At 46.6% G+C, this 15,188-nt stretch overlaps 1 protein-coding gene across 2 annotated transcripts in view; it reads right to left on the reverse strand.

The window, feature by feature from the left end:
* Nucleotides 1-15,188, reverse strand: part of Tep1 (telomerase associated protein 1) — a 43,382-nt gene that overhangs the window by 1,481 nt on the left and 26,713 nt on the right. For both annotated transcript variants that reach the window (XM_028788464.1, XM_028788463.1), the window contains 23 exons: nucleotides 15,030-15,162; nucleotides 14,726-14,876; nucleotides 14,331-14,464; nucleotides 14,090-14,178; nucleotides 13,704-13,818; nucleotides 12,446-12,686; nucleotides 12,141-12,258; nucleotides 11,176-11,300; nucleotides 10,978-11,077; nucleotides 10,636-10,791; nucleotides 10,293-10,505; nucleotides 9,947-10,100; nucleotides 9,628-9,840; nucleotides 7,895-8,055; nucleotides 7,416-7,529; nucleotides 5,747-5,854; nucleotides 4,244-4,376; nucleotides 4,017-4,093; nucleotides 3,807-3,936; nucleotides 3,365-3,501; nucleotides 3,100-3,224; nucleotides 1,818-1,964; nucleotides 1,573-1,669 (listed from right to left, as the gene is read on the reverse strand). In XM_028788464.1, coding sequence (XP_028644297.1) covers nucleotides 1,573-1,669; nucleotides 1,818-1,964; nucleotides 3,100-3,224; nucleotides 3,365-3,501; nucleotides 3,807-3,936; nucleotides 4,017-4,093; nucleotides 4,244-4,376; nucleotides 5,747-5,854; nucleotides 7,416-7,529; nucleotides 7,895-8,055; nucleotides 9,628-9,840; nucleotides 9,947-10,100; nucleotides 10,293-10,505; nucleotides 10,636-10,791; nucleotides 10,978-11,077; nucleotides 11,176-11,300; nucleotides 12,141-12,258; nucleotides 12,446-12,686; nucleotides 13,704-13,818; nucleotides 14,090-14,178; nucleotides 14,331-14,464; nucleotides 14,726-14,876; nucleotides 15,030-15,162 — 3,171 coding nt within the window. The remainder of the gene's footprint in view (nucleotides 1-1,572; nucleotides 1,670-1,817; nucleotides 1,965-3,099; nucleotides 3,225-3,364; nucleotides 3,502-3,806; nucleotides 3,937-4,016; nucleotides 4,094-4,243; nucleotides 4,377-5,746; nucleotides 5,855-7,415; nucleotides 7,530-7,894; nucleotides 8,056-9,627; nucleotides 9,841-9,946; nucleotides 10,101-10,292; nucleotides 10,506-10,635; nucleotides 10,792-10,977; nucleotides 11,078-11,175; nucleotides 11,301-12,140; nucleotides 12,259-12,445; nucleotides 12,687-13,703; nucleotides 13,819-14,089; nucleotides 14,179-14,330; nucleotides 14,465-14,725; nucleotides 14,877-15,029; nucleotides 15,163-15,188) is intronic.

Below are 15,188 nucleotides of genomic sequence, written 5' to 3' on the forward strand. Positions count from 1 at the left end.
AGTGAGGCCATGTTTGTGTCTGGCTTCCTTTGGCAGAATGACATGTCTGTATTTTCCCATTTGTCAATACTCAGTGTCATGTTCTGCTTTTTCTGTCATGCAGTTATATACTTAGAATTACATATCCAGGTTTGGCTATGTTGAATTAGGCTGACACAGACGTGTCAGTGCCAGGCATTTGGGGACTATGTACACTTCTTTCACTTAAGTACACACTTAGGAACAGAATCACTGCTTCCTAGACAGACTTTGTAGGTAACTTTAGTAGGTATCAGATTAGGATTTTATAAACTTTCCGGAAACAAGAGACCTCAGGAGTCTTGGGAATGAAATCTAGCTGACAGAACCCCTATCAGTAAATGTAAAGCATCTATGAGGTAACTGTGCCATGCACCGTGAAAGAGACACAATGTAGCCCTTGACCTCAAAATGCTAATACTGACAAAGACCAAAAAACAAACAAGCAAACAAACAAACAAACAAAAAAACCCACAATTAAGAAAACTAGGAGACAGGCCTAACATGGTGGCATAAGCCTTTAATTCCAGAACTAGGGAAGCATATCTCTGAGTTCTAGGCCAGCTCTATGAAGTGAGTCTCAAGACAGAAGCCTGGAGATAGAGGGGGTTGAGGAGGAAACGAATGAAGTAGGGTGTTAGAGAGATGGCTCAGCAGGTAGGAACAATTGCCAGTGAGCTTCACAACTGAGTTTTATCTCTAGAACCCACACAGTAGGAAAGAACCAACCTCACCAAGTTGTCTTCTGACTTCCATACTAATTTGTGCCTCAAACAAATACAAATACACACAGACACACACACACACACACACAAATTTAAAGACGACAAAGAACCAAGCACAGTGGCACACACCTCCTAGCACTCAGGAGGCGGAAGCAAGCAGAGGTCAGTGAGCTCCAGATCAGTCATGGCTAGATAATGAGCTCTTGTCTCAACAACTAGAAGAAAGGAAAGAAGGAAGGAAGAGAGGGAGGGAGGAGGGAGGGAGAGAGGGAAGGAGGGAGGGAGGGGAGAGATGAAAGAAAGAAAGAAAGAAAGAAAGAAAGAAAGGAAGGAAGGAAGGAAGGAAGGAAGGAAGGAAGGAAGGAAGGAAGGAAGGGATGAGAGAGAAAGAAAGAACAAAGGAAAGAAAGACCTCCTAGTTTCTGATTTTCAAGAATTATACAACTCTGTTTTGCACAATGAAATCTTTTTCTTTTTTTTTTTTTTTTTTGGTTTTTCGAGACAGGGTTTTTCTGTGTAGTCCTGGGTATCCTGGAACGCACTCTGTAGACCAGGCTAGCCTCAAACTCTCGAACTCAGAAATCCGCCTGCCTCTGCCTCCCAAGTGCTGGGATTAAAGGTGTGCGCCACCACTGCCCAGCCTTGCACAATGAAATCTTACATGGAAACTTGCACCCAAAGATTTAAAAGAGAGTTACTCTAGAGGAAGGGAGAGGAGAGCATTGGAGCCACCTGCCTTTCCCTCCCCTTACCCTCCATGATGGATTCCAATGTTTAAATGCATTGGTTCTACACAAGTGTTTGTTTAACACATCCAAACAGGACTCACCAAGATAGAAAGTAATTGGGAGTCCCTCTGATGCAGGTAAAACACGCCGTACTCCTTGCTGATGCACAGTATTGAAGAATGTACTGAATACCTCCTGCTGTTTATAAGAAAGTAAGAGACTGAGCGCGGGACTGCCTCCCTTCAAGACCCCAGTGCTTTACCCTGAGTCTGACTCAGTCTTGGGGTAACCATTAAACCACTTTTCTTTTTTTCAACACAAGAAGAAAAAGCATTTTCGATCTTACCAGATTGAAGATGGAGTTTCATCTGTAGGCTTCATCTGTAGTAATTCCACATCCTCTTTCATCAAGATGAGAGACTGGCCATCAGGGGCCAGACCCAGACCTGTCAAGACTCCCAAGTCCTCCTGCACAACTCTCTTCAGATGAAGACTGTAGCACAGAAGACACACATAAACAGAGAAGGATATTTCTTAAGCTAACCTTTCAGACTCTCAAGTACTTCTCATGAATGTACTTTTCCATACTCTTCTCATGAATGAAGTATAAAACACAATAACTGACCTGCCCTGGATATCCTGGATAACCATTGGTATGCATGCTTGTTTGTTCCTGTACTGGGATCAGACCCAGAGCCTCTGGCAGGACTAAGACAAGCACTCTAGCACCGAGCTACATTCCCAACACCTGTCTTTCTTATAGCCACATCCACCATCATTCTCCCTTACTTGCTCAAAAGGAGATTCTCTAACATTGCTGTCTTTTGTTTCCATCAATAAGTTCTGTGGATGCTCCTTTCTGCAACAGGACCCCAGATCTTAGTAGGCCTCCAGACCTCAGTACAACTGACTCCATAATGGCAGTACCACCTTGGCCAGGAAACTCAGCATGTAAACTGCACCACCAGCCAAAACGAAAACGAAGACCTAATCCATCAAAATTCATAGTTTGGGGAAAGTATCTAAGTGTACTAACTTTGCTTTTTGGCTTCTGTAGCTCTTCTGGCTAACTGTTCTTGTTAACTGAAAATATGTAAACCCAGGGTATGGTTTTTTGTGCTTAAAAGCTCACCCTGAGAAAGACTCAGGACTATGTTGGGTTACACTTGAAAAACAAAACAAACAAGTAAAAACAATGCATTGGTACCGCAAGACCAAGGCAGCTGAGAGGGCTTAGTGGGTAAAGGCACTCACTTGCCAACAAACCTAACCACCTGACCTTGATCCCCAGAACCTACATGTTGGTAGGCAAGCCAACTCCCTCAGATTGTTCTCTGACCTCTGAACACACAGGTAAAGACTATAAAGGCACCACTTTGGCTAACCTCCCTCAGACTACTCAATTCCACCCTCACAAATAAAGTAGTATAAAGCAAAATGGCTTTGCTGCCCCAATTCCTTGTCACACATACACACAGAGATCAGGAAATGCCATTTGAAACAACTGATAAAGCCAGCGGAAGCTGCCATCCTATCACAGCCTCACCTGAAAGCAGGCACAGACAGATCATAACAAAACCCTAGGGATATGTAGCTTGCCGCTCCCATCAGCAGCTGCCCTGCTTCACCTGGAATTGGTGGACGTTGAACCTTTCCTCAGTTCCACTTGCCACTCGCTGACATTTTCATTAGCACTGAGAACAAAGAATGAATTTGCCGAGTACCAGATCAGGTCACTGATGCGGCCTGGAGCCTGTGAATGGAGCAAGTTTAGTTCAGTACTTCTGAAGGACGAGCATAAAGCTTTCCCCTCCTAGACATGCAAGCAAAACTCCAACCCACAGAGGTTTCACTAAACACACTGGTGGATAGAATTCATAGAGACCAAGACACCTGTGCTGTAGCCACAGCCTTGGTTTGCTGCCACAGCGTTAGTTCCCCGGCTTCATTTCCAGACACCAGCATAGAACCGTCTGGTGCCCACGCCACAGCAGTGATGGCCACAGAACTCCCAGGTTTGTATGCATCCTCTGGAGAAGGAAGGAAAGGATATATTAAGAGCTCTGCACTGAGCTCTTAATAGTGGTACACTCCTTTAATCCTAGCACTAGGGATACAGAGGCAGGTGCTTCTCTGAGTCTAAGGGACTACATAACAAGTTCTAGACCAGCTGAGGTGACATAGTTAGACACTGTCTCAAAAAAAAAAAATAGGAAGGAAGAACGAACATCTGGGCTACTGGATGGGTGGATGAGATAAAGAGTTATATGGTTACCCTGGCATCCCTTGTTTGACTCGCCTTCTTTTATGCTACCTCACCCTTTCCCTCTCTCACCTGCTTCCTTAGGTATCTTCCAGAGCTGTACAGAGCGATCATCTAAGGTCAGCAGGAGGCCTGAGGCCTCTGAAGCAGCAGCTGCTGTGACTGGGCCACTGTGTCCCTGGAGGGTACGGATTTGGCACACCTGGGAAGAAGAGGGTTGCAGAGGTTGTCCTGTACACCTTCTCTATCACTTCCCCACTACAGTTCTTGCAGAGAACTCACCAACAGGGGATGCCACAATTTTGTGGCCCCATCTAGTCCAACAGTCACCACCAGAAGGTCTGATCCAGGCTGTCCAGCTGAAAAGACGGGGAAACCAACTCAAAAGGAGTGGCTAGGCCCAGTGGCAAAGGCCTATAATAGAGGGCTGGTCTAGCAAACACCTGTTCTAAATTTAATCTCTAGTGCTGATAAAGGGGACAAAGGAGGAAAGGCTGGCAGTTTGATACCTGGACGAGGCTCCAGAGCAGCTGCACACTGGCTGATGGGTCCAGAATGGGCAGGGATGCTGGTTAGCTCCACTCCCTGATGGTCCCACACTTTCAAGGTCCCATCTCGGCTCACAGATACAATGTGTTCCTCCTGTACCCAGATCACAGTGTCAAAGGACAGTCATAGTGGACAGGACATGGTAAATGAAGCAGAGGAAGTAGTTTAGAAGCCTGGGTCTGCACTAGGTTGAAGTATGCACACAATTGTCTTGTAATAATTCTCCTGGCAGCCTGAGACCCTGATCTGTATGCATTATGCATACTCTCCTCTCCAAACAACACACCGAACAATCTGTCTGCAGCCCAAGTCCCCCACCTGCACAGAGCTGCACATGTTCCTCTCTTTGATCAACAGAATATCTTTCTCTTCCCATTAACCTTCATCAAACATAGACAAGTTCCATCCAGTCATACTCTCTTCTCTCTGGATATGAGGGTAGTGGGATTGATCTGACCTAAACTGGTTTTGGATACATGTGTAATAAAGCAATCTATGTCACTATTTGGTGTGCACATAATTAAAAGTAGATACACTGTGGTAAATGACATATGCAGCAAGAAAGAGCGTATTTAAGCCAAGTCTGTCGATAACAATAGAGAAGCAACCACTCAGACCCTATACTCCTAGTAATCAAGCTCCTCCCTCTTTCAGACCTTATACAAGAAGCCCTAACCAATGATCTGGGGCCCTTCACTCAGGACAACACATCTTTTTGCTTGCTTGTATGTTTTTTTAGACAGGGTTTCACTGGGTAGCCTTGGCTGTCCTGGAACTCATTCTATAGACCAAGCCAACCTCGAATTCACAGAGATCCACCTGCCTCTGCCTCCAGAGCACTGGAATTAAAGGCATGCACCATCACTGTCAAGAGACAGCATATCTTACCTATGTATTATTTTGCTTTGAATAAAATTACCCCTCTGCTTTCACAATCTGTATATGCTTTTTTAAACTTCTAATTGAGGTGGGGAATGTGCACATGAATGGAGGTGCCCAAGGACAGCAGGGGCTTCAAGGTCTCCCTGGAGATACATGGGTGTTGAGAATTGAACTCTGGTCTTCTGGAAATGTTCTTAGCTGCTGAGCCAACTCTCTAGCCCATTCTGTATGTGCTTTTATTTAATTCCTGATTAAGACACCAAGAACTTAGAAACTACCTGGCTAAGATCTCCAGCTCCCTCCAGAGAGGGGAAGGTAAACATCAGAGACTTGGAAGATGTAAGAGGGTGAGGGATCCAGAACTGTGGAGTTGAGTAGCTCGAAAAATCTTGCCAGAAATTCATAACACTAAGAGGAGGTGCTTTTTATGCCCAGCACACCGATCATCAGGCCCAACACTGGAACTCAGTCCCAAGTACCGCAATCTTACTATTTGTCACTGAGATTAGATACCTAATGCATCCAGTCTCCCAGATCCTCCCAGCCTTCCCAGGGAATGCTGGTGACAGCCATCGCCTTACCACTGCAACCACAGTGCTCACGGCACTCTGGTGACCTGGGAAATGGCCAAGTTGCTGTCCTGCCTCTGGGTTCCAGAGTCCTACAGAGCCATCACTGGAGCAGGAGATCTGCAGTCACAAGTGAGAGGAGCATCATCAACATTCCTCTGGCGATTTGTTCGTGTGGCTTTGAGACAGGGTCTCACTATGTAGCTCTGCTTGGCTTGGAACTCACAAGGCTAAGATTAAAGTACAGCACCATGCCCGGGTCCTTTCTTATGTCTTTTTTAAAACAATGTAAGACTTCTACATAGGGGAAAAAAAAATCACAAACCCTAAGAAAATAATCTGAGATTAGTTTTATGCCTTAGGAGCAAATAAATCACAGTGACATCTTTCACTCTCAGGCATTCCAAAGCTGTACGGATAGTACTGTATCTGTTAGAACATGGGCTTTGGGCTAGGAATGGCTGCAGTTGCAAACTTGCCCTGTTCTAGCAGATATGAATTTGCTCCTCATCCCCCAGATCAGGTAGCTCACAATGGCCTGTAACTCCAGCTTCTGGGGACACACCATTCTCTTCTGGCCTCCACAAACACAGCACTCACATGCACAAACCCACACACAGACACACAGATAATCTTTTTAAAGAATTATTTTTAAAGATTTATTTTATGTCTACGAGTACACTGTAGCTATCTTCAGACATACCAGAAGAGGGCATTGGATCCCATTACAGATGGTTGTGAGCCACCATGTGGTTGCTGGGAATTGAACTCAGGACCTCTGGAAGAGCAGTCAGTGTTCTTAACCACTGAGCTATCTCTCCAGCCCATAAATAATTTTTTTAACATAAGTCTTAAAATAAAAAAAAAAAACTAACATTCTCTAGAGCAGCGGTTCCTAGTCTGTGCGCCATGATACCTCGGGGAGGGGGGGTGTCGATATTTACATTATGATTCATAACAGTAGAAAAATTACAGTTATGATGTAGTAACAAAAATAATTTTATGGTTGGGGTCACTACAACAAGAGGAACTGTATTATAGGGTTAAAGCATTAGGAAGGTTAAGAACCACTGGGCTAAAGGAGTGGCTAGATGACAGAGCACCTGCCTAGTATGTGTAAGGCCTTGGGTTTGATATCTAACACCAAAAAGGCAGAGGGGCTTTCTTGTCAGACCGTTTATTGGCTCTAGGATGGCAGGATGGCTTGGTGGGTAAAGCTGCTTGCCACCAAGCCTAACAACCTAAGTTCAATCCCTAGAAATCCATATGTAAAAGGAGAGCACTGACTACTTACTGCAAGTCGTCTTTTGACCTCCATACTATGGCACAATGGCACACTCATCTGTACACATGCACAGATGCACACAAAAGTGTAAGGAATTTAAATAAAAAGAACACTTCTTAGCTCAGCTTTACCCCTGGCATGACCTTGAAAATGCTTTTCTAGGGTCAATTTTCTTCTCTGAGAAGGAGTCATAAAGGTAGGGTCTACCTTACAGAGTATCATAAAGATTAATTGTGGTAATAAATATAATTGAGCTTTTGTCAAACCTTACATAGACAATGTACATATCCAGTAAATGTTAGCATGACTATCATTAATAGATGCTATAAAAAGTTTGAAATGAAGACTATTGTTTTCCCTTGGGCCTTGCTTACTCTTTCCCATCCCTTCACTCACCAGGATGTTGTCTTTGCTCCATGTACAGCCAGTGATCCAGTCACGATGACAGGATGAGAAAGTGTGAATCAGGAGAGGGGCTTGGGTTATCTTCACATCCCAGCAGAGGAGATTCTAGGAGAGTAAGGACAAGAATCCTTCAGGACACAGACCACAAGAATGCCGAAGCCATTTCAGATACAAGTTGTTTGTCTCTGACAATGTTCCATGAGGCCTAAGCTGGCCCTGGACTACCTCCCTAGCTAACGATCTGATCCTCCCACCTTCATCTCCTAAGTATTGAGATTAAGATAGGTACCAACAGACCTGGTTTCAGGCAGGAAGTTTTAAAGAAGAGAGGAAGTGTAAGGCATGCGGGTAGACCCACCTGCAGATCTGACAGATCAAAAAGTTCAAGAAAGCAATGGGAAACAGACCATTCAGGAATCTAGGATCACAGAGGCTATGGGGCCCCAGGGTTACGTCCTTCTGTAGCTCACCCGATCCCTGCCCGCTGTGGCCAAGATGCCTCCATCAGGGCTAAAGCTACAGCAGCACACTGGCCCCTCATGTCCCCGGAGTTCAGCACCACAGGGTAACTCTTCCACTGCATGAGGCTGTGTCAGCAGCTGTCTGGGCCACAGTCGCACCGTGAAGTCCTCTGCATGAGTGAAACAGAAAGGGAAGTGCTTTCTGGAAGCAGAAGCAAGGAAACCACAGAGCAGAGCCCAGTGACCACCCAAGTACAGCTCCAAGGAAGAGGGATGGTGAGTCACCAGGACGTGCAGGGATCCTGGGCAAGGGTCAGTCACTACACAAGCACATAGCATTGGAATGCCCTGTACCCAGCTTCTGAATGGCAGGACTCAAGCCAAGAGTGTGGCTCCGTGTGTGTGTGTGTGTGTGTGTGTGTGTGTGTGTGTGTGTGTAACTGCCTACTACACTTCTCACAGCTGCTGCAGCAGAGGTGTTTTCTCAAGGCCTCAATTCACCTTCATTTCACCATCTGTGAGGACCAAGCCTCTGCTACCAAAGGACTAAAACCATTCTGCTCTCCCTGCCCTCCTCCCTCTAGAAACAGTCTAGAACAGTTATGTAAGAGGAACACTGGAGCCATAATGCCTTTGTGCACTGTGTAAGGATTACCCTTGTGTTATTCAAATGCTGACTTTCCTGACCCAATATCTAGTTGCAATCCAGACATGGCATTATAATGTTTATTCCAAGTATCTCCTGTTTCAAGTTTGTGCAAATATTGCTCCTCATTTATTCTCTGACTTGTCAATAAAGCTGATTAGCCAATAGCTGAGCAGAAGAGAGAATAGGGCTGGACTTCTGCCAGGGAAGGAGAGAAAGAAGAAAGAAAGAGAGAGAGAGGGAGACAGAGAGACAGAGAGAGGTGAAGAAGAAGAGGAAGAGGAGAAAGAAGAGGAGGAGGAAAAGAAGGAGGTAGAGGAGGAGGAGGAAGAGGAGGAAGAGGAAAAGAAGGAGGTAGAGGAGGAGGAAGAAGAGAAGGAAGAAGAGGAAGAAGAGGAAAAAGAAGAGGAAGAGGAGGAGTGAGCTATGAGGAGAAAGTAGCATGGGAAAAATATCTGAAGCAGAGAGAGCTTGAACAATATTAAACTGCAAGTGTCATGGGCACTTTGGCTGGGAGGTGGTCAGATAAGGTTAGAGGTTTACAGTACACTAATAATTCAGCTATGCGTTATAAGCATATAATATAAAAATACAGCCCTTGTCTCAATTACCTGGGAGTAGGTCAGGGTTAGAGAAAAACTGTCACCCTTTTAAAATTGCATTAATAATTGACACCCAACATGTGGCAAGAACTTGCATAGATTCCAAACATGGGACAGAAATCTAAACTTAAAAAAAAAAAAAAACAGGCTTTAAGCCTTAACATTTCCTGGAGAAAATGAGATCAAGCACTCCCAGAGGCAATTTCCTAGAAAAAGAGCAAAAAACCAAAGAAGCCAAACGTTCAAGGCTTTTTGAATAGACCCCCACAGTACATTAAAAGCCCAGAGAAACAAAGCACAGGCAATTCTTTTAAGAAGCCCCAGCTTCGTAAAAAACTAACTCTTCAACAGAATACATTCAAGCGCATTTTAAGGTTGTAAATAAACACTGTATGTGCAAGGATTTTGATAAGCATGCGAAATTACAGTTATAAATTGAAGGGTGGTACCAGCAAACTCCAAAGAAATGACTCAATAACCCTGCTCAGTAGTACCTGAGGCAGCAGCCAAGAGTTCCTGGGAGGCGGCCAGTCCCAGCACAGGCTTCTGGTATCTCGATACTAGCCACAGGGAATGAAAGGAGTTTCCCTTGAGCAGCCAGCCATGCAGGGATCCATCTTCTGCACCACTCACCAAAACACTAGGGTTCAGCCAGACCAGTGCAGACACTGCCACATTTAGCACTTGATGATGAGACCCCTGGGAACCTAGAAAATGGAAGAGAACATGAAAAAAAGACATTTAGGGAAAGAAATGAAGCAGTAGAAAACTTTTTTTCCAAGGGTGTAAACCCATCTACTCCCCTTCTGATACCTGAAGAAATTTTGTAGATTTTAATGCCATCTTCTCGGTACCCAACAGCCACCAGGTTGCTGTCTGGGTTGAGAGCCACAGAAAGCGCAGGAGAAAGAGGAAGAGAGCCCAGGCAACCCCTGGGCCGTCCAAGAAATCCTGACCATAACTGAGCCTAGGATGCAAGAAAAGTTTAAAGGTACTTACCTCCACTGTGTAGTTCCCCACCCCTTGACATCTTCCTTCAAAAGACTTCTCTCTCTCAACATCCAAACTCCTCCAGGATCCTCAACAAAGGCCCCCAGCATTACTTAAATACTACTTGTGCTACTCTGTCCCTGAACCCACAGACCCTCTGGAAACTCACCTTGCCATCTTCTCCAGCTGTCAGGAACCGGCCTCCAGCATGGAAGAAAAGAACAGCAGAGACACAGCCACACTGTGCAGGGAAGGCTGCCAGCCGTGCACCCTCTCGCCAGGCCCACAGCTCCACTGTCCCATCTATCCGGCCTACAGCCACAACCTTCCCAGGTGCATTGAATGCCAGAGTGCAGACAGAGGGTCCTGGGGCCCCTAGTTCCTAGACGTGGGTGGAAAGATAGAAACAACAGATCTCAGTGTGGGCTCTGAATGACATGCAATGTGGCTGTCATTCTCCACTTTCACCGTGGTCCTGCATGTTCTCCTGAAGAGCGACAGGACCATCTTACCTTGGTGACTTTGAGTCCATCTGCCTGGAAGAAGGTAATGCTGCCAGCCCAGTTGCCTGTGGCTACCACTTGCCCCTCTGGGTGGAAGGCAGTGCAGTTCAGAGACTTGGGATGGGTGTATTGGAAAGCCAGCTGTCCCCGGACTGTGTCCCACAGCTGGAGAAGAAAAAGAGGAGAAATCAGGGTGCTGGACACCAATGACAGAGCATCTCAGCCCTCAAGCTCCCGGGAGTCATCTTATCTAGTCCCCTGCCTCAGCAAGGCTTCCCTAGGACAGGTAGTCATGCCATGTTGAGCAACAAAATCAGTTCTGGCTCATGGTTGAAGTTCAATTTTTGTTACCTTTAGGTATCCTCCCAAACACACAGTGGCTAGCAGGCGGCGGTCTGGGCTCAGGCAGCAGCCAGTGATTTGGTACTGGTGGGCCTTGGTCTGGAACACCCTGCCCCAGGAAGAGAAAGTCAGGGTCATCTGGCAATTGGGCTCCCTCCTCACTCATTTCTCTCAGGGCTTCTCACTCAGAGTATTGGAAAGTCTTACCAACAACCATGTTTCAGGTCCCAAAGCTCCAGGAGCCCATCGAAGGTAGTAAGGAAAAGGGCAGTGTCCGAGAGGAATGCAAAAGAAGAAATCCCGTCACAGCCGCTCACCAGAGCCTTCTCCTCCTGAAACAGCCAGTAGGGAAGTGTGGCTCAGGTCCTCCAAATCCTACCCATTCTAGGCCCCAGCCATAAAAAGGAGGCCAAGGCAAAAGGGGTTTAGGTCCTTGGCTGTCTACATTCCCAGCCCAAATACAGGTTCAAGTGTACCTCATAATCAAAGCGGGAGTGACCTTTTCTCACTCCAAGGGCCCATACCATAGATTTTCAGGGTTCTAGGGAAAGGGTATTACATATATGCATGTGTACAGGGGTAAGGGGGGTGGTTTGGGTAAGAAGAGAAAGCTGTGGCTGTCTCCTCTCTCCAGTCTGGTATTACTCACTGCTGCAATCATGCACAGCCATTTACAGAACCACTCTCTCCTGTGTCTTTGCTGAGGCTCCCTGTGTAAGCCAGAAGGCCTGCCTTTCTCCATCCAAGGTGTCCTCTATCTACACAGCTCTCATAGACCTTATGATGTCAACAACTAGGTCCTGGTTCTGAGCTCTGTGTTCCTCAAACACTAAGTCACGCGCCTTGAGTGGAAGCTGCTCAGTAATGCTGCACAGCCATATCTCTTGTTTGGGTTTCATTTTGCTCTACACAGTCCTAGCCAGAGAGCCCGGGCTGGCTTTGAGCTCACAATCCTCCTGTCCCAGTCTCCCTGATACTGGCATTACAAGTGTGAACTATCATACTGAGCTGTTGTTGAATGAGCCTTTGAGTAAGATATCTAATTTGATATGAGTTCAATGAAGTTGCTGAGTCAACCAGGGTATTGAGGATGTGCTTGGCTTGCCTAGACCTTCAGGGCAATACGTGAGGGTTTTCCTGACAGTCACTCTGTCTTGCCTTCAGCATCATACCTGCCAGGTTTTCAAGTTCAACAGGTAAATTGTCCCACTGGCGGTCCCCACAGCTGCTCTTTGCCCATTAGGGGAGAAGGCCACAGCGGTTGGGGATGAGGAAATTGTCAGAGACAAGCTAGAGCGGGAGGAAAAAATATAGGGAGAAAGAGGAAGTGAGGGGAAGAAAGCCAGTGGGAATCAAGTTCTGCATCTCTGTGTCTGCACCTTTCCTCTCTCCATGGTAGTTCTAGTCTGTCCTGCATTTTTCTCTGAAAGGGCCATTGCTCTGAAAAGCTTACCAGAGCTAGGCTCAAGGGTCTTACCTTTGCTGACCCTTCAAGGTCTGAGGTTTATTGATCCATTTCAGTGTAAACTGCTTGTGCCATCGCTGGGTGAGCAGAGGGGCCTGGCAGCAAACAGGTGACTCTTCAGGCTGGCTAGCTGCCTGCTGGAGCAGGAGCAAAGGATACTGGGTAAGGAGTGACGCCTGTTGTCTCAGGAAGGTATGGAATACAGCGACATCCGTCTCTGGGTGCTGCTGGTTCACTTCAGGCTTTGAAGAGGCTATTTTTAAAGAGAGAGAGAAAGTGAGAGTAGCTGAGGAGATGACTCAGCGGGTCGGAGAGCTCACTGCACAAGCGTGAAGACCTGAGTTCAGATCCCAGCACCTACATAAAAAGCCAGGTGTGGCCACATGCACCCGTAACCCCAGTGCTGGTGCTGAGTGGGGCAGAGCAGGTAGAAGAACCACTGGAGCTTTCTGGCCATGAGCCTAACCAAAAACCAGTGAGCTCCAGACTCACTGAGAGACCCTGCCTCAGCAGAGTAAGGTGGAGAGCAACAGACAACTAACAGCTCCTCTGGCCTTTGTAGGTGACTGCATGCTGTATTCTCTCTTTCTCTTTCTCTCTCTCTCTCTCTCTCTCTCACACACACACACACATACATACACAATCATACACAAATATACTCAAACACACATACATACACACACTCATACACAAATATATATACTTAAATATAAAAACACACATATATTCACACAAACACATATATATACACACAAACACATACCACACACACACATATACATACTTACATACAAAAACACACATATACACCCTCACACAAATATACACTCACACAAACATATACACACTCATAAAAAAAACACACAAACATCTGCATACACACGCTCACACATACACGCAAACACCCGCACATACCAAGAGAATGGGAGTCAGAAAACACAGTATTTAAGTCTCTAAAGGAGTATCACCCTCTAAACCACATCAAGAACACCTATTCAAAACATAAAGCTTTGGGTTCCACTGAAGTCCCAGGGAAGTGAAATCTTGTGACCTTAGAATCTGAAATTTAAAAAAATTTCCTACATAATTTACTGTCTAGCATAAACTGAGAAACTCTCGTGAAGAGGTCTAAGCAAAAAGGTTTCCTAAGAATCATTTGCTGACATCTGGGGCATTTTTAGGTTGGAACGGAAATCTGGCTGTTGTTTACACCTCCCCTTGAGCAGGGTATCCCATATCTCAAAAGAAAGGATCCAATGACTTATCTCACCATAGAGCACATAAGCCTCCAAGAGGTCGGGGACTAGACCCACTTCCAGATACGCAGCTACCACATGGAGATTGGTAAGAAACTTTGCAAGGAGCCCATGGTTCCCGCTGTGGAGCTGGGGAGAGCAGATTGCATTCATTAGGAATGTAAAGGGCTGTGAGGAGGGATAGGCTAGTGTTAGACCATGCCTGTGCATCTAGGACTTACACCCAGGATCTGAGGGAAAGAACGGGAAGGAGGACATCAGGAAAACTCCAAGAAGGTAGAGGGAGTGTGTAAGGGGCTAAATGACACGGGTGGGGTGGGTGGGAAAGAATCAGAGAGCAACCTAAGAACGGTCCAAGCAGATGTGTGGACAAAGGAATCTAAGAGATGTGGGGACTCACCAAGTGGTAAGGTAAATCTTTCAGAGCCTCAGGAGGGCAACTTTGGAAGGTGCCTGAGGCATCAGGATCACACATCTTCCAGAGGTGAGCTGCAAGGACAGACATTGAGAAAGGCTTACTGCTGCAGCATATCTAAGCTCTTAGGCTGGAGCAGAGTTATCTACCCAGTGGCCAGTGTATGGTCTTGACCTCCAGGTCCACACCCCACACTCCTGCCCAGGCTGACTCTGGCTGTAATCACCTGCAATGAGGACATGCGCAGTCTTCTCTAGCCCCAGTCTTTTCCCATAGCGACGTTTAACTGCTGTCCTCAGAGGCCCATCAGAGAGGCAGAAACGGGCACCAGGGCGCTCCACCGGGCCCTCCCCTAGTAAACTGCCCTCAAGAGAAAAGGGGAGAAGAGTAAGGGAGGAGAAACAGAGCCAGTCAGTGAACGCGCTGGCACAGCAATGTGCTAGCATTCCCACTGAAGAATGGAAACTGGACAAGCAGCATTCAGGACCTGAGAGGCGAGTGTGGGGCTATATACCAAAGAACGGGGGGGTGGGGGGCGGGGGCGGGGGTGGGCATGAAGAAAGAATCTTATGATGTCCTAACAGGGTGAGGCTGCGGAGAGCTCAGCTGGGGCAGCATTACCTGCGTAGACTCTGGACAAGGTAGGCAAATGGACCCAAGGGGTAAGGGTTTCCACTGTGACTGGCAGCCACTGCTTCTTCCCAGCTCTTAGTCTCCTTGGGCAAAACCAACCATGTGCTCAGGACTGCATGCAACTGGTCCACAGTCAGACCTGAAAATGCAAATTCTCTGACAGCTCAAACCACACAGGGAGCCCATCTCCATTATACAAGACCCCTCCTGGCATCCCTGGCTAATATCCCAGCCAAACTAAGGTTAGACAATAGTTGAGTCCTCAGCCTCCCATCCTTCCCCAATCACTGACCACTACGTGTGACTTCAAGGGCAGTCAAAGCTCGAGGTAGGACATCATGGCCATGTTCTTGCTCCAAGGTGTTCAGGATGTGCTGCAGCAGCAGTGGGAGAGTGGCAGGCAGGGTTCGAAGTCTCTCAGACACCTGGGAATGAAAGAAGAGGAGGCTTT

Source organism: Grammomys surdaster, unplaced genomic scaffold (assembly GCF_004785775.1).
Source record: "Grammomys surdaster isolate TR1022 unplaced genomic scaffold, NIH_TR_1.0 125750, whole genome shotgun sequence".
Lineage (NCBI taxonomy): Eukaryota > Metazoa > Chordata > Mammalia > Rodentia > Muridae > Grammomys > Grammomys surdaster.